The sequence below is a fragment of the Pleurodeles waltl genome, chromosome 11 (assembly GCF_031143425.1).
Source record: "Pleurodeles waltl isolate 20211129_DDA chromosome 11, aPleWal1.hap1.20221129, whole genome shotgun sequence".
NCBI lineage: Eukaryota > Metazoa > Chordata > Amphibia > Caudata > Salamandridae > Pleurodeles > Pleurodeles waltl.
The window spans coordinates 898,596,516-898,623,920 of NC_090450.1; the positions used below are offsets into that span (position 1 = coordinate 898,596,516).

General features: G+C 43.1%; 1 protein-coding gene across 1 annotated transcript in view; it reads right to left on the reverse strand.

Annotated features, from left to right (window-relative positions):
- The window catches only part of PTPN11 (protein tyrosine phosphatase non-receptor type 11), a 477,212-nt gene that overhangs the window by 169,106 nt on the left and 280,701 nt on the right, over positions 1-27,405 (reverse strand). The window contains exons 7-9 of the mRNA XM_069214808.1: positions 6,631-6,727; positions 4,923-5,002; positions 2,988-3,146 (exon numbers count right to left, since the gene is read on the reverse strand). Coding sequence (XP_069070909.1) covers positions 2,988-3,146; positions 4,923-5,002; positions 6,631-6,727 — 336 coding nt within the window. The remainder of the gene's footprint in view (positions 1-2,987; positions 3,147-4,922; positions 5,003-6,630; positions 6,728-27,405) is intronic.

A 27,405-nucleotide genomic window follows, 5' to 3' on the forward strand; every position in this document is an offset into this window, starting at 1 on the left:
GGACTTGATAACCCTGTGTAGTGAGTCTGGAGCCAGGGCAGGAAGGGAAGACTTCTGCGCACCTCCAAGCCCTTCTTTGAAGTCACCACTGGGTATAAGACCTGGACATGTGACTCTACCAACACAGTACACTTCTGGACCTGTGAAGAACGCTGCCAGGAAGAAGAACTGACATTTTGCTGTGCTGCTCTGCTGCCATCTGCCCTGTTGAGGAAGGACTGGACCCATCTCACTTGAACCCAGAGAGACTCCAAAGGCTTGCCTCCTGTTCTTCTGAAGTCTCAGGGAACATTATCACCTACAGCACCTCGACTTTACTTGATGCAAGTATTGCACTGCCAAGTGGTACCAATCCAGTCCTGGACCTATGGAAGTGGGGTTAAAGTGCTGCAGCTGGCAAAATCCACGCATTGTCGCTGTTGCGCAAGTCGAAACTGACCCAACTCCTTCGTCACAAAGGGTGCATCTAGGATGCATCTCCAACTGTGCGACTCGGAACCAAAGCATCGCCAGCATCCAAAGGGATCAACGTCGGTGCATTGCCTCCTCTGCTCCAACCAGCAGGATGTCGACGCATTCTCCATCCAAAGGTTCTTTTTCAGCGGGACAAGGTTGGTCCCCGTATCCAACTCACACACCATTGCGGTCGGCCTAAACTTTCAGATTTGACCCAGTGAAGTTCGACCAGAAAGCCCCAGATGGTGATTTATGTTTCTGAGCACTATACTGGCAGATATTCTTTGAAAATTCACATCTCAATTTCTACTTATTGGATGTTTGTCGTTTTGGTCTTGTTTTGTTCATTAAGTGTCAAACCAGGCGTGGTATCTTTTTGTGTGGTGTTTTCACTGTTTTGCTGATTTAAGTGTTGCACCAATACTTTACACACTGCCTCCTAAGTTAAGCCTGCCTACTCTGTGCCAAGCTACCAGACGGTGAGCACAGGTTAATTTATGGTGTGTAGCCGATTTACCCTGACTAGAATTGAGGTCCCTACTTAATCAGGGTGCATATCTCTGCCAACCAGAGCTCCCATCTCTAACAGAAGATAATAGCTAAGATGATGGAGGAATACTAAAAAAAAACATGTCTCTGATAAGGAATAGGCCAAACTGCTTATGCTCCACTATACCAATGATTTTGTTACAGTGGGCTGCTTCTGGGAAAGGGTTGGTAAAGCAGGATTGATGATTGCAAGTATATTTTTAACTAATGTGCGCAGGGACTTAGATGGAAGTCCTAATTTCCAGTCAGTTGTTGGTCTATACCTGGTGAATGGATACAAAGGTTGAACCGGGTTCTGGACAAAGAGCTTTAGAGAGGGGCATAATGCATTTTATGACACTGTAGGGTAAGGGGAGAGAAACAGTAAACTGTGGGAAGGTCACACACAGGCAGAAATATCGCAATGCACGGTAACAGTATTTATATAGACGTATCCTATCCATAAAAAAGGCCCAAAACTGTTTGGATGGTCAAACAATAGAGTACTCTGTCTGGAATACATGGTTGGCAGAGTGCACATTCTTGTATGTTGTCTGTACAGAATATTTAGGTGTCCTAAACTCCGTTTCAGAATTCAACCTCTAATAACAGCTTAATCATTATTTTGCAAACCAAGCAATTGGGTGAAAAGGCGCCCTAAAACATTTTCACAGACTCTGAAGCTGATGTGGACATATATTAACATCCTTAATATATGTTAGTATGGTATATATATGTGTCTGTTGAAGAGTATTCACTTAGCATTAGGCTCAGAATGGGGCATTAAAATGAAATGTAAGTTCCTGTTTCATTCCCATAAAGCAAACAGGCCTCGTCATCTGTTCAGTTTCTTTGCTGCTCTGCATTACCAGTCGTTGCGGTATGAGGTAAAACATTTCATGTAGAATGACCTTGCTGTGGTTTTGGTTTCCACCGAGAAGAATGCTATGGAAAGAAATATTTATAAGCTCTCCCTGAGTAAAAATGGGGGTGAATTGGAGAGAGAAATCAGATGCCGGGGACATGCAGTCTACATGGACATTTAATTGAGGACCCTTCACTCTGCAATAGGTTTGATAGGGTACTACGTCACTACAGCATATTAACGTATTGCCACATGGCAGACAGGGAGTTCCAGACTAATAGATTAGGTGAACAGGTGTATGTGATCAATAATGCTTTAATGTTAATTAAGCTATAAAATAAAATACTAACTTAATTCAACTTGGTAATATGGATAATCTCTGGGATTAAAAAGATCAATCAAAATTTGTGTTAGCACTGATTGTAGGAGTACGGGGTGGGTACCTTTTTCAATAACGTGCAAGAATACAAGCTTCTCTAAACTCTTCCACACTTCTGTTGGCATAGTCCATAGGAAGGGGTAGGGAATGCTTGTCTGTTTTAATTCTCTCCACAGTGGATTTTGCCATCTTTGGGGGCTAAGAAAATCTATCAGGAAGGACACCAAAAAGAGGAGGAAGGCTCCCAACAGGATGCACCTAGCAGGTACAGATGGCAATGTGACATGGTATACTTTAATAATCCATGGAAATGTTACTGACACATCACAAGCAGAGATTTTTGGACATCTGGGTAATAAAATTAGCATTTATATGGCAGCAGGCATGTTCTATGTGCATTGATGGGGAGAGGACCGATGGATACAAAGCTATTTGAAGTAACTAATCTTTAAACGATCTACACATACTAAGAGTGTGTGTTGAGCCATCTAGTATTGGATTACATTAAAGCCATCTAGTATAGGTAAACAACTCTCTTAGTGTAATCAGGTAATGAACTATGACACCAGATACCCAAAAGCCAATGGGTTGCTTTAACAAAAGATTATGTTAGCTTTTGCATATCTTTATGCATAGCTATGCATCAACCCATACATGTATTGTTATAGTTTGCAATGTGTGACAACTTAAAAAGATATCAAAATATTAAGTATTAAAGAAACATTTACGAAGCTACACATTTATGTAAATTTCTAGTACCTTTCCCCTTTCAACTTCTTTGGTGGTCATGACGATTACTCGAGAATTTTCCTGAAAAACCATCCTCCAGAAGTCATTGACTGTGTGCTGCAAACACCCTTGTGTGGCAATGTAGCGCTTCCTGGGCTTGGAGTTGTTGCATTTAGAATCCCCTTCGGGCTAAAAAACAAAGGACAGGAAATTCATTGACACTTAAATTCTGAACTTCAATAGAAGTGCGACACTGATTGAAAAATATTTGAAAATTGTTGCAATTACAATTTCTATAAATATTATTAATGTTAAGCATGTCACACAGCTAGATAACTGTAAAATCAGTTGTAATAAAGTTGTTCCACAATGTTTCAGCAGGCAAAAGATGGATCTGCGGACCTGTAATTACACCGGATACACACTGCGGATTAAGGTTCACCCATACCATAGGACGCTATAGGGAGGACTGTTGTTTCTATATGACAGAGTCTACATAATCACATTAGGGATGCAGTAGTAATCTTCTTAGAAGAAGTGGCCTGATGGTGTTCGGCTTCACACTGACATCTTCACATAGGCACCTCCAGTCGCTGAGTATAAGGATTCCACAACATGTGTACTGAAAGTGTACATAGAGCAAGAAGGAAGCCATCACACCACAAACACGGTGAGAGCACAAACAAAATACTGCTTGCTTTAACTTCCAACTACAGTTGAAATTCTTTCACTTGAAATACTCAAATCACCTCTTCTCAGGAACCATGTACTACATTTTTTTTTTTTTAAATGAGAAGTTTAAAATCAACGACTGATGGTAGAGGGAGTCGGCTGGTGTTGAGAAGCAGTGACTCAGACGAACAAAGGCGCTGCACCACACCTCACCCTTAAAAGAGCATTTTAACCTATTGATGACTAACAATGATCAGTAAGTAGATGGTCATTCTGTTTAAGGCCAAAGTATTAGGTAGTGGCTTTCTAACCAAAAAACAACACACGCATACATGTATTGTACATACAAATTCAACGCTAAGATGACAAATGTTTTTGTCAAAAAATACTTATTCACTTGAGTGCTTTGAAGGAAAACCAGCATTACAGTATTAACAATATACCTCCAGGGACGGCTCCTCCACTATGGCGGAGGAGAATCACCCCATGCCAGCAGCAGTTGCAAACCTTTTGCAATAAAACCATAATAAACTACGTTTATTATGTTTTTATTGTAAAAGTGGCAGGGCAACAGAGAATGACAGGGATGGAGGCATGTATGTTTGGCCGGCCATCTCGGGCTGGCCACACACACATCCGTACAGGGCTTTCTTCAAATCAGCACTGTGTTGGCGGGTTGGAGAGAGCAGGCAGAAGCTCCCATCCTGCCTCGGAGCACCCAGCCAGGGCGCTCCGTCCAATCCTAATGCTGTTGGCAGCATGAAAGCAGAGTTAGGATTGGCCACAGGGTAGGCTGGGAGCCTGTGCTTGCAAGTACTGGAGCCAGAGGAGCAGTGCAGTTTTTTTCCCCTCAAATCCATCACTCCACCCCGACTGCGTACTTCAAATCCGGGCTGTGGATTCCCAGTTTCTTGCCTAGAGAAATTTTGAAGGGCACAATCTATTTCTTCCACCTTAAATTCTTATTAAAAGTTAAAACAAAGATATATAAGTGTGCACTGAAAAATATGATCTCTCGTCCGAACGCTGTACAGGCACTAAAAATGAGATGTAAGTGGTATTGTTCATATTTTCAAACATCTAGCATTGTTAAAGTTAAAATGATAACATTGTTAGTTTCCTTGTCTGGACTTTATTGCACAGCAGTCCTGTGCCCTACTTAACATTTTTAACATCAAATTTTGCATTACTAACAACTGACAAAATGCCTACATCTCAATTTCAAGATGATTTTTAAATTTGCTGTAGTCTACACTGTAATCAACAAATAATAATGAAAACAAAGGTGCTTACCATAATGGTGTTAGCATTAATATAGTCTGATACTGCCTCGTTAGGGTCTCCATCATGCAGAATAACTCTGGTGTGATCAACTATTCCGAGAAAAAAATACACATCAAGTTACACTTTTCAGCTGCCGCCCAATCACAGGGTTGCAAAACGTTCTACCCATCTATTTGTCCACCCGGGAGCTCAAGTGTGTCCATGTGAAAACACGGAGTATACAAATACTTATCCAAATACACAGATTATAAAAATAATGACAACATAAAAGCATAAACCCACAAGAACATTAACCTGCTATTATCTCAAAATTCAACCAATCTCACTTTTCACCTCTTTTGGACAGTTTTAAATTGCTATGGTAATTTCTTTCATAGAACATTTGGGGGCAGCTGCTAATTCCAGCAATAGGTACAGGTTTTTGTTGTACCTACATACTTTCATATGGTCTTTAAATCTGTAGTCCATAATGTTATAATTTGTGTATTTTCACATGATACTTTCTTAGTCAGGTTGCAATAGATGACCAAATACTGTGTGCATTTACAATGGTTCTAAAATACAGCAAGTTAAATAGCCCGCCTACCTTCTGTGTCAGTGAGCATCGGGTGAGCAGCTGGTCCTTAGGGCAGAGGGGGTTTGCAGAGCAGGCACACAAGCAGGTAAGAACATAATATTGATCTTATCGCCCTACAACAATTACATCTGTGGACCGAATTAATGTATTGCTCTTGCGAGAGGATGAGAAAAACCATTATCTCCAGGTCTAATTATCAGCAGTGCCAAAATCTTTCCACCTAGATAACCATACTGTATAGATTCTGAATCCGTGAGTTCTAAAACAAAGGCCATTTTAATTTTTCAGAGGCACGGAGATCAACAGAGATAAATGGTCTTACAGAGTATGGATGTATTTGAATAGAATATTCCCAAACATTTCATAGGCAGCAATGTGGTGTATGACCTTCACAGGAGTGAGGGAGCAGGTGGGAATTCAAGCCGTTACAGCTGTCCTAAAATAGTTTGAAAACTACATGATATGGAATTGTCAACACATGCTCTAAATAGTTTAAACCTTGTATTTCAAAAATCCACGGACAAAATGTAGTAAAACCCTCCTCCTGATCAGTATGCAAGAATGGATGAACTGCGCATCGTCCATGTAGGATTAAGGACAGATACCCCTCAATTGAAAGCATCACACCTCCTATGACTAAACCTTCTCCATGAATGTTTTAAACAATCGATCAGGGTCTCGATATACAATTCTACTTGAAACATCACAGCAACATTTTTTTTTTTAAAAAGTGACTTAAGAAGATTCTACAGACAATTTTGGACATGCAACAAGAAAATAAAATGTTAGAAAACGTAGGCTAACAAAGGCCCTTTTCTGATGTAAATGAAGACCCTCTCCCCCCTTAAAAGAAATTGATGTCATTCTGTAAAATGAAATGTGAAAGACAAGACTAGAAACACTTTGGTGGGAAAAAGTTTCATTATATTGGTTCTGCTGGAGTTCTCATTGTTAAACACTGCAGCAAGCCCTCTTGATCGTTATTAGTTAATTAGCATACGTCTAATCATTAACTTGATTTTTCCATTTTTTAATAGAAACGGAAGTACAAAAAGACTTGTCCTCTGGGAAGTGCAAACCACGCTTGAACATGTTTAGTCAGAATAAGGGAGATGATATATTATAGCACGAAATACTTACATGGCAAAATATTCTTGTATCGATTCTTCGCTTTGTTTTCAGATCGTTGTCCCTCCTTTCGGCTATAAAGAAGTTTGCATTCTTGCTGCTGTAACGTCTAGATAGAAATATTTGTGCATTTTAGTATCACGTGTATTGTGTGTAGGAAAAAGACAAGTGTGTCTCTACAAAGATTAATCAATATGACTTTTAAGTTACATTCATTATAATATGGCCATCTAAAAATATTTCAGAATTACTAGAAGGTGCAATTCCTTGCCCCCCTATACTGCTGCAATCATCAGTCTCAATTAACGGCACTTTCACGTCATTCGCAACGGGATCCTCTGGGATGAGTCAGCCAACATTACATCATCTCTCTAGTTCTTCACGTCATGGGTATTGCTGTGGATGCTCTTGGTCACAAAAAGAGATGTTTTCTTAATTTGCTTCCTCGTCTATTGTGGTTATAGTCAATGGCAAGAGTTTTTTTTTTTTTTAAGAACGCCAAACTGCACAGGAATAAAGAAGGCACATGTAGTGCAGAAAGTCACATGTCCAGGTCCTGGGTCACAACCCAGCATTTGAAGCTCCGGTGGTCCTGAAGCAAAACAACATTGCAAGCGCTGAGCGCACAGTGAGCAAGCGTAGCGAATCCTTTCCACCCGGCACTCGACTTTTTGTTCATTCCTGTTTATTTTTGTCTCCATGAATGTAAGATTTTCACATGCCCATCGCCTCTTGAATAATTAAAAAAGCATTTATCTTTTCAAACATTCTTTTTTCCTCATCGTGAGTTACACAGCCTGAGGCCTAGCATCTGCTTCGCCGTCTTCTCAGGTTGTTTCATCACCCTCCTCCTAATTCTTAGCCACTTGAAATACGATTCTATGTCAGGACCAGAGGCGAGGATTATGCTTTCCTTTATTCACTTTGGGCAACATGAACGTAAATTCAGAATTGCGAACCGCAAATTGCGAGTCAGAGCGACTCACAATTTGCGGGTCACAATTCCGAATGTAGGATCGTGTCCCTGACACCATCTGCGATTCGCAAGGGGGTCGGAAAAGCACACCTCATGAATAATCATGAGGTGGGTTGCAATTTGCAACCCCCTTGCGAATGGCGGACCTCACAGGGATGGTGGCCTGCTGCGGACAGCAGACCACCATCTCTGTGACTGCTTTGCAATAAAGCAGTTTTTTTTTTGTAATGCAGTCCGTTTTCCTTAAAGGAAAACAAGATGCATTACAAAAACAAAAAATAAAACGTTTTCGATTAATTTTTTCAGAGCAGGCAGTGGTCCTACGGACCCCTTGGGGACTCCTTCCCTTTTGTGAAAGGGTTAGCATCCATTTGAAATGAGTGCAAACGGCAATTGGTTTGAGAGCGCGTTCGTGGTCACAAAACAATCCTACATTGCACTGCGACTCGCAATTAGGAAGGGAACACCCCTTCCTAATTGCGAGTCGCAAACCCGTTTTGCGATTTGGTAACCAGGTTACCGAATCGCAAAACTGGGTTTGTGCATCGCGATGTGCTTTTTGCACGTCGCAAACAGCAAAATTAGCTGTTTGCTACGTGCAAAAAGCTACCTACATGTCGCCCTTTATTTCAACAGCAGCCATTTTAAGCAACACTGAACCACTGTTCCCATGAACCATTGGAAAAAGAAAGTCAGTCCAGCCAATTAACAATCAAGGTCTCACCTCATGTTCCCCTGTTGCCTCGCCTGCCTCCTCGATGCTCCAGCAGCCAACAGTTAAGTGTCTTGGACTCTATGGTCTACTGCTTTGTTTAACTATATGGTGTATTTAGCTAATTGTGTATTTGATATGCTTGTTGCTAATTTGCCATCTTGTATTGCAGAGTTCCCTCAAACAACATAGCTGTGGGACTTCTGTGATGCTCCTACGTGGGCACTATTTACTGCGCAGCATTTCACCTCAGGAAAGGCATCGGGGTCAGCACACTGCAGTCTTCCTACCGCTGGTGACTATGCCCCACTTAGCATGTCTCAATGCGCACATTTCCTTCTCTCCCACAGCCAGAGCACAATACGGGAAAATTCAGTTAAACCTGGTTCAACGCACCCAGACGCAGAGTGCAAGTAGTGATGGCCCCTTCCAACCTGGAGTCAACACCCCTTTTTTGGGGATCTGTACTGGCCTTCTGGTTTTTAGGCACTGTGACTCTTGGTAGTGTGTAGGACACCGACCTAGGCAACAGACAACATCCATTGAGCCCCTATAATACCCGACGATTGTGTGGTGTTGCGGGCTTTGACTCAGATTTTCCTTGGGGCCAATATATCAAAAAAATCAGAAAAACAATAATACATCCTGGGTACCTCCCAGCTTTCAGTTGCCTTTTGAAGAGATGTAGGAGTCTGACGACTCGTATATAGGAGAGAAGTATATCTCCTACTTCCCGTTCACGGATGAGGTTTGTGAGACAATGGATACCTCCATCCATAGAGCAGTCGCGAACGCAGTGGCACCCTTTGAGCAGAAACCTTACAAATAGCAGAAAGATGCTTTAAACCCTGCCCTTCAATGGAATACCTTTCTGGCCCTCTGGTCCCCCAACCTCCAGGGCAGCCTGATACGTGAACACTTGAGACCAGACACAAACGCACACATGACCATGGGATGGATTTAGATACCTTTGCCAGGTTTAAAAAGGTGTTTATAAGCAATGGTTCATATTCCTTCCCCTCCTCAACTGCCAGGGGCCTTGATGAGGCCTGACTGTACAAGGGGCTGATCACCCACCTCACCCGTTCCTCTAGACCGCAATGACTCCTCAACAGGGTTCGACGTGGATGCTAAGCCTGACACACCATGGTGCATGTCTGCAAACACTCCCAATAGGGATTCCCCACATGATACTAAGGTCTGTGACAGGGAGTTCGATATGTTGAACCTAGAAGATCTCTTACACCCTCACTCTTCCGAATGCGACCCAGTAGAAGAGGTAGCCACCTTTGTGGCAGGGAGGTTGCGAAAACTGCTGGATAAAGAAATCAACAACCACCTGCAAGCAGAGTGTCTCCATTCGTCGCTGGATGGTAAAGTGGCACTAACATCTGAAATTGATCCCAGGAGGGCTACTTTCTTGGCCAAATAGGTCAGTGACCTCAAAAAAGGGAATTGACTACTCTTGGCTGGTCCCTGGACTAACATTTTTGACATGGCCAAGGATGACAAGGTGGCTAACTCGCTCATATCCCCTGGATTTTTTTTCAGGTTGGGTCCAACAAGCCATTATTTTCCTGGGGAGAGCCAATCGTGCTATCTCTACTGAATGGTGCAGGTCCCTCCTGATAATAATCCTGGCCCTGATATATACCTCCATAAAAAAATATATTTTCTAGAGATTTTCATTTTTGATTTGTGTTTCTGGATCATTAGAGTAGTAACTTAGCTTGGGTAGGCATTGCTGAGCCGGACAAATTTTCCTGAACAACATTTTTAAAAATGGAGGATGTGTTGTAGTGATAATGTAATTTTTCAGTAGCCATGAGAACCCTATACTTAATTTTGGTGTAAAAACATAAGTTTTAGGGATCGGCTCAAGTAGTCTTATACGGACAGAAAATAACTCCTAAGAGCAACTTTTACGCCATTTTCTAAAATGGCAGCTATAATAGAGGAAGAAGAGGAATATAGAAATAAAACAAATATTGTTTTTAAACCTTTTGTGTATACACCAAACAATATTTATAATCTGAATATGAAAAATATAAGGTTTATTACTCGTGTTTTAGACACATTTTCATAGTTGACTTTATTTGCTTCGGTAATCGCTTGCGGTACATTGACAGGGGCATCTTTTTGTAGCACAGGTTTTGCAAGTACATGTATGTGTAAGTTCTGTAGGTAGAGGCTGTAGAAATTACCTAGGTTTTAGCAACCCATCAATATCTTCCAAAACCAATTCACACGGATCTTTCTCTACGTATGCACAATGCAGAACATTTACACATCTTCTGATCAATTAGAACGCTCTTTTAATGCGTTTACGTGCAGAATACGACTTAGCGGGACAGATATCTTGGACTCACTATACTGAAGATCATCAAATATGTGACAGTCAGAACTCGTTTTCCACACGTGCACAATGTATTTTCTACGTCTTTAAAGTCACATTCTTCATCTCAGCAAATCGCAAAATTTCACAGTTCAGCAGTTAAAGCCTCAAGCTTTGTTCCAATTTTGCTCATAGTGTCATCACTCTCACATTCATTGACAGATAGTTCAAGATAACTGTCAAAGACAATAAGCAGTTCTTGAAAGGTGCACACTGACTTTGATATCTGGATGAAATCTTAACTACTGGCAAATGTGACACACAGTCCACAACAAAAACAGTTTTCAATGAGGACACTGTAGGTCTTCAGGTGAAAGGTTTTTTTCTGAGCTCTTTCATGAGTTTGTGCTTCATTGGTTTGGTTGCATTTCCATCAAATAATGTGTTTGTTGAAAGAAGATCATGCAACAATGTCCATGATAAATTCACCCCTTTCTTCTGCTACATCCATGTGTCTATAAGCTTGAGAAAATTATTTTTTGTAACCTGTTTTGTAGTGGCCGGTTGTACTAAACTCTTACTCTAGCAATTAAAGCGTGAACGTTTAGCTTTAGTGATTATGTCAAACAGCTTTGCCTCTTTCAATAAAAATCTCTCCTGTTTTCAGTTCCACGTATAGTTTTGAGCCATGTTGCAGGACATCCAGCTGACCTGTCTTTATATCGTTACCCACATATTGTTTGGTCACCAAGTTGTATAGTTGCACAGGCTCAGTCATTTCAAAGGTGGGTTCCTTGCTGCTGCATGAAATGTAGAAGGCTGTCAACATATTTATTAAAACGTTCCCTTCTCTTTTTCCACAAGTTCATGGTGAGCAACACTTTCGCAATGGTCCATTAATTTTGAATTTGTCATCTCTCTGAAAACACTGCAGATAGAAAGGACTCCATAGTAATCCAGCTGTCATTGAACAACATATTCACTTTTACATGTCTAACCAACAATTTCCTTGGAGCTTTTCTGTGATCTCTGGATCGCGTGTTCCAGTTTCATACATGGGAGCAACAGCATTGAACCTTCCCTTTCAGTCTTTCACCACAAAATGTCTTTGGATTAATTTTCTGTAAAGGTATGGTTTTTCTACTTCTGGCTTCTTCACTCTTTCCAAATACCAGGACCCATATGTCAGGTAGTTTATGCAACTGAAGTTGCGAAACACTGTTATCAGTGACTCCACACTTCTCTAATGATACAAAAACACAAAGCAAAAATGAAAATCTATGGACAATATTATTATTATTATTTTTTAAAAGGAGGTATATCAAGGGGCCAGGACTAATAAAGATTGATCCAAAGTTGGGGGACCTGGCGATCTCCGCCTCACCTTTTTTCCCCACAAAAGGGTGGAAGGGTAGGCTAGCACACGCTTCGTTCATAATTGGAGGGTGGAGACTTACGACTCGTGGGTCCTTCAAACAATTCAGGGTTTCTACATAGAGTTCTATGGATCTCCCTTTCAAACCTCCCTACGCAACCCCTATATTTCTCAGCTGTGGAGGCTGCCCTGATCGATATGAAGATAGAGGAATTACTCTCATTCCATCTACAGTCCATCCCATGGGCTTCCTCAGCAGCCTATTCTTGGTGGAGAAACGGGATGGCGGTCGATGCCCTGTAATAAACCTATGGAAGTTCTACAAAGTGGTTAGTCTTCCATCACTTCAAAAAGGAGGGGGATCTACCGCCTACGTGACCTCCTGAGATCCAACAACTGGTTGGTTTGTCTGAATCTTAAGGACGCCTACCTTACGATCCCGATATATCCAGCACATCGTTGGTTCTTGCAGGTCCAATGGAGACTCCAGACCTTTAAATTTACAACCCTCCCTTTCGGTCTATCCTCTGCACCTTGGTGCTTCAACAAGGTTCCAACACCGGTGGTGAAACACCTCAAGGCCAAGGGTATTCGCATGATTGTATATCTGGGTGACATCCTCCTCATGGATCAATGCCCAATGATGTCAGAACATCTGCAGAGGACCACCAACCTTCTCCAGTCGCTGGGGCTCATTATCAACAGAGCAGAATCCATCCTAACCCTGATCCAGACCCTTACATTATTGGGATTATTGGTGGATTTGGTCAACACTGCTTTGAGCTTTCCCTCCACGAAGCCCTTCAAAATCAAACACAAACTTCGTAGAACCCTGGCCAAGCCAATCACATCTCTCAGGTAGATAGCAAGGATAGTGGGACTTCTTTCTTCCCCAATAGAGGCCATATTTCCGGAACCCTGGCACTATTGATCCCTCCAGCGTCTGAATGCTTCTCATCTTTGCAAGGGCCTCACGTACTCTCAACGGGTTCCACTGATGGATGGCACCAGAGGGGAGCTATGCTGGTGGCTCACCCACATGGGCCTGAAATGTGTGCACTATTTTCGGATCCCAACCTGATTTGGTGATACAGACAGACGCCCGCTGCACAGGTTATGAAGCACGATGTTGGGAATTTTCAACCGGAGTCAGATAGTCCTCTCTAGAACAAACCTTACATGTCAACTGCCTCAAATTGATGGCCGGATCCTTCGTGGTAAACTACTGGACCAAGGAGAATACACATTGCTGCGTCCTTTTAAAAATGTACAATGTGGCAGTGGTCCAGTATAGCAATAATCTTGGCAGAATAAAATCTAGGCCTCTCTCGGAACCGGCTCAAAGCTTCTGGCACTATTGCCTTGAGAATCACATCTAGGTGGTAGCAGGACAACACCATACAAATGGCGGATTGGCAGTCGTGCTATCTGTGAGACGAGAGTCTCTGGAGACTAGATCCAGCAGTGTTCCAGGCCATTTTGAACACCTTCACTGTGGATCAGTTTGCGTCTCACTTGGACCACCAGCTCTCAAGGTACTTTAACTGAAAACTGGACCCCAATGATGTGGCAACCAATGCTTTTCTACAGGAGTGGACAGAGGAGATAGGATATGTGTTTACCCCCTTTTCAATGATAACGCGGCTTGCAGCCCAAACTCAAAGGCAACAAGCGAAGCTGGAGGTGGTGGCTCCAATCTGGAGATCTCAAGATTGGATTCCGGTTGGGGATGGAATGTGTTGGGAATTTTGTTTTTGCAGTTGTATTTTAATATAGTGGCACACACCAGCCAATGGCTGGGCACAACATACTGTCAAGATGTTTCACTAGAACAGATTTTGCTGTGTGATGTTTGTTTATGAACAAAATCTTAATAAACATATATTTTTTTTAAGTTTGTTTTCCGGTTCTGACAGAACTTTCTTGGGATTTTCCAAATCTGTCTACCCCCATTTCTGGGTCTCCTCAAGGATCCCTCCAGGAACCCTAACCATCTGGTTCTGGAAGGCACTCTACAACGTATGGCATGGAGGATTACACGGAACGATGGAGGGTCCCAGGCATTTCTCGAAATGCTGTCAACCTCCTCTTCAGAGCTTGGGCCGATAGCACAATCAAAAGATGTTGGTCGGCTTGGTTTCATTGGATGGTTGCTGTCAGCAGAGACGCCTCAATCTTGTGAGGACAGTTGTCCATATCCTGAATTTCCTGACTTCCCTTGTCTCGATGGGCATGGCTTACAGATCAGTCAATACCTTCCATTTGGCAATATTGGCTGGGCATTCCCACACTGATGACCATCTGGTGGGAAAGCATTCCCTGGTCTGCAAATTGGATAGAGGCATTAGATTGTCTTTGCCTCTGGGACCGAGGTACTCATTCCTCTACGATGTCAGTAAAGTGCTGAACTTGTTTTTATGTTAGTTCAGTAATAGATATCTCTCTAGAAAAGAAACTTGCTACTTTGTTATGTCTGGTATCTTGCAGGTGAGTTTCCGATGTCAGAGCTCTAGACAACGGCCAAAGCCTTTACTGTGGATGGGGTTAACTTCCACATATCCAGACGAACCAAGTGTAAGTCCTGCAAAGTTTCAGACCCCCACATTTACAGAATCCCCAAGTTATGTGTAGTTCACTGTATTAAATCACACATAGCCATTACAGAGGATGTCCGTCTGTCTGGAGAACAATAGCTTCTTATTTCCATTAACACACACACAAGGTGATATCGTCTCCTACGATTCCAAGGTGGGTGAGACGGGCCATGCAGAAAGCTGGTATTGACACAAAAGTGTTTGTGGCACATTCCACAAGAGGTGCCAGAGCTTCAAAGGCATTCGCATTTGGGGTATGCCTAGAGAATATCTTCAGTGCAGCAGACTGGTCTTCGGATTCAACTTTTAAAAGGTTCTATTTTAAACCAGTCTCATCAATGGCCGTTCTGGTGGTTGACAAGCTTTAAAATAGCATAATTCTCAATTTGGCCCCGACAATGAAAGAAAAATGTCCTGGCTATAGTAACGGAAAGTTTCAATTCTATTAACGACATGAAGGTGAGGCTAAGCTAACCCAATGCTTGATTATCGCTAATCACACCCCAGCAGAAAAAATGACTCTCAAATGTTCCACGTAGGTATTTAATAATCCTGCATTTTCAGTGAATTGTGCACCAGTTATCAGTTATGCTGATGGTTTGATTGTCAAACTATTGTTCATCATATGAGAAATGTTTTTCTACTGGTCTAATTCTTTCAGGGATTTTTGACAGTAAATGTAAATCTGCTTCTTTACAGGGGCAGAGTCGTCTAAACGGGAAGGAAGAGAGCATGAGTGCCGGCTTTTGTTGCACGGAAACAAAGGAGGCAGGACAGTCAACAGGGGAATAAAATCAGAGACTTTGCTTGTTGATTGGCTGGACTGATGTCCTTTTTTACCCAGTGCTTCATGGGAAACAAAGTTTATCATTGTTATTTAAAATGGCTGTTGTTGAAATAAAGTCACGAAAGGAAAGCATAATCCTCACCTCCGTGTCCTTAACAGAATTGAAACTTTCTGTTAAAATAGCTAGGACATTTTGCAATCAAGTGCATTGTTTGCCTGTTTGTGTTAATTAGTTGTAGCATCATCCTTCTTAAATGTCTTCTTATTCTGTTGTGTCTACTGCATTTGTACTGTCAGTCCCACTCTCTCGTGGTTTTGTCCTCAGCAGAGTGAGGTGCCATCTATAATCAACTATATGTAGGGTGCGTAGCCAAGACAGCTAACATGACGGACGTGGAAAAATAAAGCCTCGTCTTAGGTCCACACAAGATCCTATAACATCTACAGATGGCGGCAACATCAACCTGCACCTGCCGCCTTATTACGCCTGAGGGCAGTGGAAGATATACTGGCAGAATGAATGGCGCCACTACCCACATGACACTCCCCAATCATTGAGGCCCTGGAGGACTGCGGCGAAAGGCTGCACCACCGCTGCACAGGAGAAGCCTCTGCTGGATGCCCACGCAGCACTGGCCCAAACAGAAAACTGCAGCCATGACTCCTGGGGTGTTGCGCCGATTGAGGGGGAATTGCCTGCTGAAACACCCCTCTTCCCCCGCTCAGGTGGGCCACAATGACCAGTGAGTGCTCTTGCACCTCGGCTCCTGTAAAGGGCATCTGCTGGGGCTGGGGCCTCCCCCTCCACCCTGCTTGAAGACCACTGCAGTCTGGCCCCATTGGATCTGTGCAGCAGCTGGTACATGAATCGGGGGAAGGTGCTGCAACCAGGGGGCCCGTCCCCTCTTAGGATGACCGCGTGACCGCGTTGCACATAAGGGGGAATTGAAGAGTGCCAGGACACCCCTCCCAGAGGACTATTGTGAACAGCAGCACCTCTGACCAGAAAAAAACATGAGGCTTTCACCTGGGCACCTGCGTCCTGGGCCGCCAGCACTGCACCAGAAGCGGGCAGTGTGCTCATCGCCTCCCCCCCTCCTTAACAGTCAAAACTTAAAAATGTGAGTACTTTTGTAAAGCAAACTCCCACCACTTTCGATCCTTTTCTGCATACAAAGACTGGGGCCTCTCTCCCTAACTAGGAGGCCCACAGGTAACGTCAGCCGGCTTTGCTTGACAACTACCACCTGTGTCATATTACAGATACCGCTACCTTGAGACTTGCCGTCACGGAACAACATGGCTCTTGGTAATGGTGGGAAGAGTGGGTGGAGGGGAGGTGGTGTGTGGGGGGGGATGAAGGTGGTGGTGGGGGAGGGGGGTTGTGGGAGGTGACTCTCTTTCCTGGCGACCAGGGAGCATATAAAAGGCCAGGAGCGTGATGACTGGTGTCTACTACGCAGGAAACACCATCCCAGGCACCATTTGAAATCTGTGTTTAACAACATGCGCTATCGCCCGGTTCCCCCCTGCTTGTCAGGCCCACGTGGGCAGCAGGGGAGCTGGGTCACCTGAGTCCAGCATTCACAGTGCCAGAGTCACCAACTGCGGTTCGCGGTCTGCAGGTCAGCGGACAGAGGGTACACGCCCCTCTTAATCACTACACTGCTACCACATCAACACCACCAACCTGTCTGGAAGGCACACACTTCGCGCTCCCCCCGTCACATACTGTCAGGACAACGACCAGGAGGACCTACCAAGTTTCCATTGAGGGTCGTCATGGGCAGACTGCAAACTCATCCACAATCCCTCGACCATGGCATGGGGCCCGTTACCGCCCATGGATGCAGCAATCTTAACACAGGGCAGTACCAGTGTACCCTCGATGTCTGCCAAACCTGATCAGGTATTAGCTGCAATAGAACAATCCAGACTATATATGGGGACACAACTGGAATCGCTAACTGTTGAGTTCAGTCTTCTGCGCGACGCCTAATGGACAAGGTGTTTGAAGGCGAAATAACACTAATCGAACTGCAGCCATGGGTGACAGAACACCATGCAATGCTCCAGGACGTTTGCAGCCGGGCCGGGGCAACTGGAGATACAGACAGATTGTGCCTAAGGGCACTCCCGAAGGAGCAATATCAGGATACTTGGGCTGCCGGAGGAGGTAGAGGAACAGGAATCCCTGAACTTCATCTAAATCTGGTTCAGATCCTTCACTCCAAGCTCTGACCTCACGCTTTTCTACACCCTGGAGAGGGCCCACAGGGTCCGAGCCCGCCGTCCATCTCTAGGGTCACTCCCACGCCCCATGCTAGCCAAATTCCCCCACTTATGAGATAGAGATGCCATTCTACAAATGGCTAGGCTGCTGGCCCCGCTGCGGTATGAAGATAAGACTGTGATGTTGTACCCTGACTCCATGACACTGGTCCAGCAGCAACGTACCTCCTTCAAGGCTGTCAAGGGCTGTCTTCGGCAAGCTGGTCTCCAGCATTCATTACTTTTCCCAGTCTGCTTAAAGATCATTGCAAATGAAACAAGACACTTCTTCACTGACACCCCGGAGGCCTGGGAATGGCTGGATAAACAGGATGGCAGCACTAGCACACACAAAACCGGAGTCCCTTAAAAGTCTACCATCCCTCGACGGCGTCTAACAGCCTGACCATATAAGGAGACGATCACCCAGAAGGTGGCAAATACCTCCCCGGACCTGGAACAAATTATGAAGGAACATAAAGCGGCACGAGATGTGGCGGTCACCTTGGGCACTGCGACCACCTCCACGGACAGAGACAAAGAATCACATCTCTTCTCATCAGATATGGACTCGATTTTTATGCCTCAAGATTCACAAACAATTCCCGCTGTCACACCACAAACAGCAGATGGCTTAATTTAGCAACTCACCCATTACCAGTGCTCTTTATCACTTCCTCACGATGACGCAAAAGAACTTGACATCGAGTGGATGAAGGGAGTGACACTAACAACTGTTTATTATACAATGAGTATAATAAACTATATGCACGGAAACATTTAATTCCATGGCACATAGCAATCTCAAGGCATGATTTCTTTGGTATGATAAGATGCATGGAAACAACAGAAACTGGAGGGGCTGTAGTCTTTCCCAGTAGCTCAGTGGCTGCTCATGCATCTGGAAAATTACACCAGTAGTTTGTTTCATCCCATACCTTATGACCTCCATTTCCTAAAGCTGATGTGTGCGCTCTTACCAGTAACAGACGATTTGGTTTTAGAAGATATCAAGGTGTCCATCACAGGCACTAAGCACGTCAAATTAAGGCTCACTGTGATCAATGATAGATCTGTAAAGATCCGAGTCATTCAGTGACAAGTTAATGTCCTAGGACTTGTGAGAATCAAAACCTTTTATCTTTTTCCTACCCATCATATTCACAGAAATCTTTATAGTCTTGCAGGTTTTGATGTTCCATTACCCGAATAGTTGGCCATGATATTACTGTCAAGCTGTGACTGTGGATTAACTTGTCTCTCTTGTTTTCCTTTGAGCACTAACCCTGTCAGTTGAAGGCTCTCAGACAACCTGCTTCTAATTAGTACAACATTCTCAAGGGACCAGGACAAAACGTCAATGATGTGAAAAACAAATGGCAGAGGTGAGTGTGGCGAATGGTTCTTTAGGGGCAGTTTTTAAATCCAGTAGGACCACTCCTGAAAAGTAGAAGAGTGTTCTTCAGCCACCAGTGATGATAAAATGTAACTTCCAAATGGCATGAATGTTCAGGACATCTAACCAACATCTGTAACTTCCAGGGGTTATGAGAAAGCTGGAGGCTGGAACTGGTTGAATCAAAAGAGGGTATGGTTGCAAGGACCATGTGACTGTTTTGAAAGTGTTGGAGTAGAACATTATACTAATACTCAAGTCTTGCATGTAGAAGGAGGACTATTTGCTGAAGATAGAACTCCATAAAGGTGAAGAAAACAAGGGGCTAAAGGATTTGAGGATTTGAAGGTGTGTATGTGTGTGTGTGTTTGGAGGGTAGTACGGCGGGTTAGGCCTGGGAGTGTAAATGGTGCCTGTTATCATCTGTGGGAAACCATCTGTTACATTTCTTGAAAAGTACAGTATTGGTCGTATGATGTTGGCACTACCCAGATTTATATCCAATAGCAACAATATATAATTGTGCATTGCACTATCATCTTCTCCTTCTCTATAGACCAAAGTATTTTGACAGGAAATGCAGATGCCCAGCTATTAATTTAGGGATGGGTTGGAGTTTAATACTGCTGGGTCTGACATCAGAAAAACTAATTCGGTTGAATAGGTGCCCCCAGGGAATGCTTACATGGAATCCTTTCACAAAGCATGTTCCCACCAGCCTTCTCCTTATAGCCTTTACTCATTTTGACTACAGGCTGTTTTAAAACAGAGTCGTGAGACACTAAATTAAAACCTCGGACAGAGAGCTCATACTCTTACTGAGATATAGCTCCTGATCCTTCCAAAACACTGTTTTTTTTCATCATAAGATTTTGACCCAGAGCATGACAAAGAAAAAACACAAAACGAAGGAATAAAGAGAAAGATGAAAAACCAATGACGAAGAGAGAAAGCAGACGAGAAAAAGAACCTGCCAGAGTAGAAGGTAGATGGTGGATGAAAGAGAAATAAAGGTGGGGTCAAGACTAAGCAGCCTCGGCATTCTGTGCCCCTGTCCTTTGATATCATCTGCTGCTGACTTTTTTGTCAAAACTCTGAGCCCCAACACTTACTCTCTAACAAACCAAACAGTTGGGAAACTGCAGAACTGTGCAAAGAATAGCGAACTTAAGTGCCCCCTCCAGCTTCACTTAAGAGGAGAACGAAGGACACTGAACCCTGACTGAAAGGGAATTTGGACTGTGGTTAGAGATCTGCACAAATTGATTGCACTGACCAGAGACGTGACAAGAGGAACTTTGATCACTACTATCACAATTTTATTATCTACAAGACCATACCCCAACCATTGCTAACAGAAAAGACACTGCAAACAACCAATGTTAACTCGGCTGTGAGCAACACGATAATGGGGGGCAACAAAACGGGCCATGAGCAGATAGGAGGTGTACAATGGATGATGAATGAATGACTGCAACTATGACAATTAATGGATCTAAATGTCACAAATATACCTCACAAAAAATGTGAATATGGACAAAATAAGCTTTTTTAGTGGCACAGGAAAAAAGTTAGGAAATGACAAAAGTGACGAAGATTCAATGCTGTACAGCTCAAGTAATCCTCACCAGTGCAAATATCATAGTCAAAACTCAGAAACGAAAACAAAAACAAAAGAGCACACTAAGTTTGGACATAGAAATACACTGACAATTGAAGATAAATGTAGTAGTAAAATTATAATATCTGAAGAGAGTACAAACAACCAAAATCAGTAAGAAGGTGAAGAAAGCAGATAAAAATATTATTTTCATTCACGACAAAGCGAAATGCCTTTCAGTTACTATCTATACAAGCGCCAGCAAAGCCAAGAAGTCTGGCATTGGGTTACAGCCTTCTCGCTTTGTTTTTTTTCCCTCATGGTGTATATAAAACTTTATTGTTGAGCGAGCTGCTGCCCTTTCACCAGAATACGAAAAAACACTGGCTAAATGCAAACAATTTTTTCTTCGTTGCAGAAAGCACATATTACCATGGTAGTACCTGCCACTGAAAGGAACTACTTTGTGTGAGGATGCTTGCCTTGTGAAATGGAAGAAAGACTTCACTCACAGTGAAATTAGCCAACAGCTGAAGTGGGTTGACCAAAGGCCCCATGCTGTTTGCTGCAATGGGAGGAAAGAAAAACATGAATGACAATAGTGGAGGGGACTAGGCGAAAACCGCTAAAATATATTTTATGTGCATATAATTTTAGCAAAATCAAAGACTTGGTGGCTAACTATAGACCTATAAAAAGAAAATCAAAACACCTATATTTTCCAGCGCTCAGTGTGTTATGGGTGAACTAACGACAGTCAAGGTCATCCACACAGGTATGTGGGAGATGTGTATCTGGTTTTGAACCACATCCTTCTTTAACTAAAGGCATATTCATTCTTCCTCACTTTTATGACTTTTTAACCGACCTGTCCTTGTAGCTTACCTTGTACGTGGTAAAGTGCATAGACAAAACTAAATATTGTAGTCCTTGCAAAAAATAAAATAACAATTATTGCTACTACTATTAATAGTAAAAATAACTATTAAATCTGTCATAAAACTGGCATGTATACTTGTTGGACCTCAAACACATTTTAGACCCCTGTAAACCGTGCCCTACTCAGAACGATCAAATGGTCTCAAAATGGAAAATCAATCAATGTTCTGGATTACAATAAAAATATATTACACCTTGTTTCTGCCACAAATTCACAGAAGAAAAATAAACGGTAATATCGGTCATAATCAGACAATGAATTGAAGAAAAATATTATTTACACCAATGATTTCCTTAGATCTCTGTCCACAAGCATGAGTAACTTGGAGAGATGTATTGTCACCAGCCTAGAAATCCCAACTCAAGCATACTCCTACACACCAGCTAAGTCTGATCTCCAGTAAGGTACAAGCCCTAATGATGCTAGCAGTTCAGAGGATCCTGTTCTAGATTTGCAGGCACATTTTCTAGGCTGAGTACTAAAACCGACATTTAAATGTAAATAATAGCTATATAAAATGGAATTGGTCTATAAACATATGCCACTTGCGCCTGGGGAGTCTGCGGAATTTCAACTCAAGGGCAAGAGACACTCAAAACATGCTATGAAAAAACAGGATCTGCACCGAGCGGCAGGCTATTTGGTGAACTGAGACCAACTTTACCTTCATGTGATTAAAACTAAAGTCGCCCGAGTCTGGCTCTGAGCAGAAAACGATAGAGACTGTTCATTTCATTAATTAATTTGGACAAGAGATTAAATCCGCTGGCTCTCAAAGAAAAGGTGTCAGATTCTAGTGAATCGCTTGGGCGTGTGCAAAAGGGGGCTGTACACCTATATGTTCACTGAGCTTAGGGATTTGGTCAAGAAAGAGAAAATGAAGGAAGCTCAATGATGGCACAGAACAGTCATGAGACAAGGCATGACATGCTATGCTATGCTGATGTTACTATGTTTGCCAAGCCTCAGGAATGTTGAGGAAACTTTCTACATAGTTAAGAGTCTTTTCAACATGACATTAGCATGCGTATTTCTTGATTTGCCTTTCATCCCATGTTACAAATGTCTGTAAAATAAGTACCACATTGCAGATGGAAAATATAACTGCTCTTCGTAACAGGAAGGCAATACCGACTGCGAGATTGACAAACAGGCCTTTTCACTACATTTCACAGCTATTTGCATAGCACTATAAGTCTCAAAGGGCATCTACGCGCTCATGGACACCACTGGCCCCGTTTTCTGTGCTTCTCGGAAGTCGATTGTTAAGCAGTTTTTCAGGCAGGCTATTACACGTGAAGGAAGCAAGTTTTAAATCCACACCAGCCACACCAATATTCATCAGTCGAACACAAGGCTCTTTTAGGTTTATACATGAATCTCCTGCGCGTAAGAGAAGCTAAATAGTTTCATAAATTGATGTGTTCCCATGAACAGAAAGATAATTTCATGCTCCCTTTGACCGACAGCCAGAGTAGCTTCCCAAGAACCATACATATCCCAAATGCCTGTAAGCGCCACCTCTTTCACATCCATATATTTATAAAAAAATTAAAAAAAAGAGAAACCGTTCTGCCAAGTGTTAACTAAATCTTAGCTACTTTCTAAGAATTTCACCCCTGAAAAAATCCACTGCTTTGGCTGAAAAGATGTACATCAGAAAACAGGCTAATTAATAAAAGGGTGTTATATCCTCCCTGAAGACTCAGCGATTTGGGCATTCATAAAACGTGCAAACTAACTGCGTGAACAACTTCACAGAGGACTGTCTGGCATAAGCCCCGACATGCTCATTTCTTGTTAGCAACATCCCCTTTGACAGTACATAAAGGAGTACAATTCACGTGTTTCTACTGCTCGGTGTTAAGTGTAATGGTCAGACATAGTAACTATTCAAGAGCCATACCCTGAATAAAGCTGCAAGATAATTTACATTATTAAAGATAACATCAGACTGAAATCTCAAGAACATTCAGACAAAAGTCATACCAGACAAAGGTTATAAACCGTTGACGAGTAAGCACCATGTTGTGTACATTGTTACATTATGACCATCCAATCTAAATGTTTTATAAAGATTGTTTATTTTTTTGTTTTATAAAAACATTGTATTGGGAGTTTACAGCATACAAACAAAACATTTGGGCTGCATATTATGAAGTCAATGACAGACCGATCCACTTCAAAGTATATTCCCATGTCTGAGTTGGTACTTTGTCCCCCCAAACATTCTCGAAATTACCTCGGGTTTTGTCTAACTTTCTGGTCCAAGGTAGACCCACCATTTTTTTCCAAACGTTGTCATATTTGCTGGGGTACCCCTTGCTTCGTAGGACGTTTCTTCCTGCTTGCCACACCAGTTCATGCCTCTTGTCCAGACCTCCATCGAGGGGGCTGTAGGGCAGGTCCAGTGCCAGGCTATATCTTTCTTGGCAATTACTGTTCCTAGATAGACCAGTGTTCTATCCCCCGTGGGCCTTTCCATATTAACTAGGATACTTAGTGGTGCAATACACAAGTGGGACTCAACAGGTGTGCCCACTACAGCGGAGAGGACATTAATAATGGCAGTCCAGTAGGCATGCCTCACGGGGCAGTTCCATATCGCATGAAGGAAGCCCCCATAGGGTCTTTACACCTGTGGCAGATTGGGAATTCGAAAATGCCCGCCTTCCATATGCAGACAGGTGACATGTACGCTTGGTGTAGGTATTTGAACTGTATTATGTGGAGTCTGGCAGCTACTGCTAAGTTTCAAGTGGAGGGAGGGCAAACAGGCATCTCTCCAGTCTGCCTCATCCAAGTCTCCAGCCCAGCAATCCCACTTTTCTTGAATAGAGTTTAACGATACAGGTGAGTGCATCACTAATGACATGTCTGGGATACTTTTTACTTGCCTACGTGGCCCATAAGAATCCTGCTTGCTAAGGGTCTACACTCGGAAATGTCCTCTATAGCAGTGGTTCTCAACCTACAGTCTGGGGATCCCTGGGGTCCGCTAAGCCCACACAGGAGTTCCGCAACTGCTTAGAAAATTAAAAAATAATAACAACAGTTAGATAAAGGGCATATAAATTTAAAAAAGCATAATATAAATCTGAACATTTTAAAACATTGTATACATGTGAAGGAATTTAAAATTGGAGGCTAAAAAATTACTGGGTGTCTTCATTTTGATTCGTGGAAGCAGTGCAAACAGAATGTAGTATGGATGACTAGTGGCCTCAATTGAAATTGAAATTAGAAAAGTCACAACCATCCCATTAAAATTTTAATTGTTTTTTTATTTGTTTGTGAATTATATACATAAATATTTTGTGTATTTGTTTGAAAAATGCTTGTCTCTGTACTTTTTGTGTGTTGTTTTGTGGTTCAAATCATAGAAAATGCTTAAGCTGGGGGCTCCTGCTCCAAGTAGTCTCAGTGGGAGTCCTAGGACTTCAGTAGTGATTCACTGGGGGGGCCTTGGGTTCCAGGAAGGATTAAAGAGCAATCTACGTGGTGGCTTAGGTCAAAACGGCGCAATCCAGCTCGTGCCAATAGGAATTTCTGAAAAAATAATTCATGTGGAGCTCAAGAGAGGGCGTGGGAGCCACCAAACATTACGCAAAGAGGTAATATACCTCTAATAATATATACATTAGTCCCCCCAAGCTGCCCTTAACACAGCAATGAATATGCTCAATTACAAATTCAAATTTTTCCACGTGGTTGTCTCCAAAGCAGATCCAAGTGCATCCAAGTTTGACAGACATATCTATACAGTTCATGCTTTCCTTAACTTCATACAGATCACGTAGCCAGCACGTGTTTCGTCGTAATGGCAGTAAGCGACTTTGTCAGGGCTACAACATATATAGCATAAAAACCATTCGAACAGAGTTTGCCTCCCTTACAATGTGCACAAAAGAGAAACATTTGAATTTTTAACTGAACATATTCATTACTGTGTTGGGGCAGCTTGGGCGTATCTAGTAATGATTAAGTAGAGGTCCACAGGAGTCAAAAAGTTGAGAACCACTGCTCTAGTGCATCATGATATGTGCATAGGGAGTGTCAGAGCTGCAGTTAGCAGAAGAATTGGGTTGTCAGTATGTGGAATTCTGCTTAGAGCTCTTGACATGATTTCATATGGCCCCTTCCCCAAACATTTCCGATTCTCGATATTCCAATAGAGTCCCTGCCCTTAAACCAGCCTAAAGCGGACACCTAAGCCAAACATCCGCCCTCCCACAGCGGGGTCTCCCTCATGAGTTTACGGTTCCCCCTCATCAATTGAAGGGCATTGCTACATGCTCCAAATACCACTTGGATCACCTCTGGGAAATAGGAGGGGTTAGGGGCTCCATAAAGGATGTTCAGCACATTTTCCAGTACCAATACGGCCATATGTCCCCTATAGGTTGGGTCATCCCACCTCCGTGCAGTAAGTCATTGATGGGGAGGAGTTGGGTTGTCCAATAGTACAGACGCATGTCCTCCATGGCCAGTCCACTGTCGTATATCGCCAGGGTGCATTTCCCAAAGGATACCCAGAGAGGATCATCGGCCCATATAACTTTGTGTCCCATGGCCAACTTGGAGTCAAACGAGGCCTGCTGTATGTATAAGGGGTAGTTTTGTAGAGCATATAGTAGTCTCGGGAGGACCAACGTTTTGAAAAGTAACATTCTACTGTTGTACAGCTATTTTAGCCATGTTTTAGACATGTTATTTTGCTGTAAAGGGGGTGATTGTTCCACCTCAAGAAGTCCTCCCGAGCCTTCCATGTCACAAGGCTAAAGTTCAGACTCCATATCAGGCCCTGCTTCTAATAGAGATGTGTGCCCCGAGATATCGGAAACTAACCCAACGTATCAGGATTTGAGACCGCCAGGCCTCATCCATCCTGGCGATTGCCCTTTAGAGAGCCCATCAGAGATTGGCTCCAGTTGACCCATAACCCCAATAACTCCCCAAAGACACCCAGGTTCTGGAGAAGTCTGGACATAAATAGCATGACGTTGTCCGCATAGAGTGCTACGCAGTCTTCGGGTGTTAGGCCTCAGTCGTAACCTCACACCTGAGTGTCACATTTGATCTACACCACCAGGGGTTCTATAGCCAGTGGGAATAGGAGAGGTGGCATCCCTGTCTGGTACCACTCCCTATGGGGAACTCATAGGACAGCACACCACTGACTTGCACCCGGGCTTGTGGGACTGCACAGAAGATCCTGACATAGGCTCCCCCATGGCTTTCATGCAGGATATGGCTACATGCACACTGCATATGCAATGCCTGGTGACACGACGGGGGGATGAACCACATTGGTCAGTGTGAACGAGATATTGGATGACAATCAGCAACTGGTTCGTTAGGAGCTATACAGAGAATTCAACTTTGCTGCTTATAAGGAAGATGGGTCGGGAGGAGGCACATGTCGATTGTGGACAGCCAGATTTGGGTAAGTCTACTGTTGTAACTTGGTCAATATCAGTGGGGAAACAGCCTTTATCAATGGCTTCAGTGTATAATTTAAGCAAGGGTGGGACAACATCAGGACGGAGTCTGCTGAAGATTTCCACTGGGTATCTGTCGGGTCCCCATATCTTGGCAGGGTTTAGATCCACCAATGCCTCCCCCCATCTCTTCACTGTAGTATCCTGATCCAAAGCAATTCTATCTAGAGCTGACAGAAGGAGGAAAGGGAGCTGCGCCTCCAGAGGGGATGTTACCTCACTTTCTGGCTGCACCCACAATCCATAAAGCTTTTTTGTAGTAACAAGCAAGTACTGCAGCAATCTACCAGGAGTCTTCAA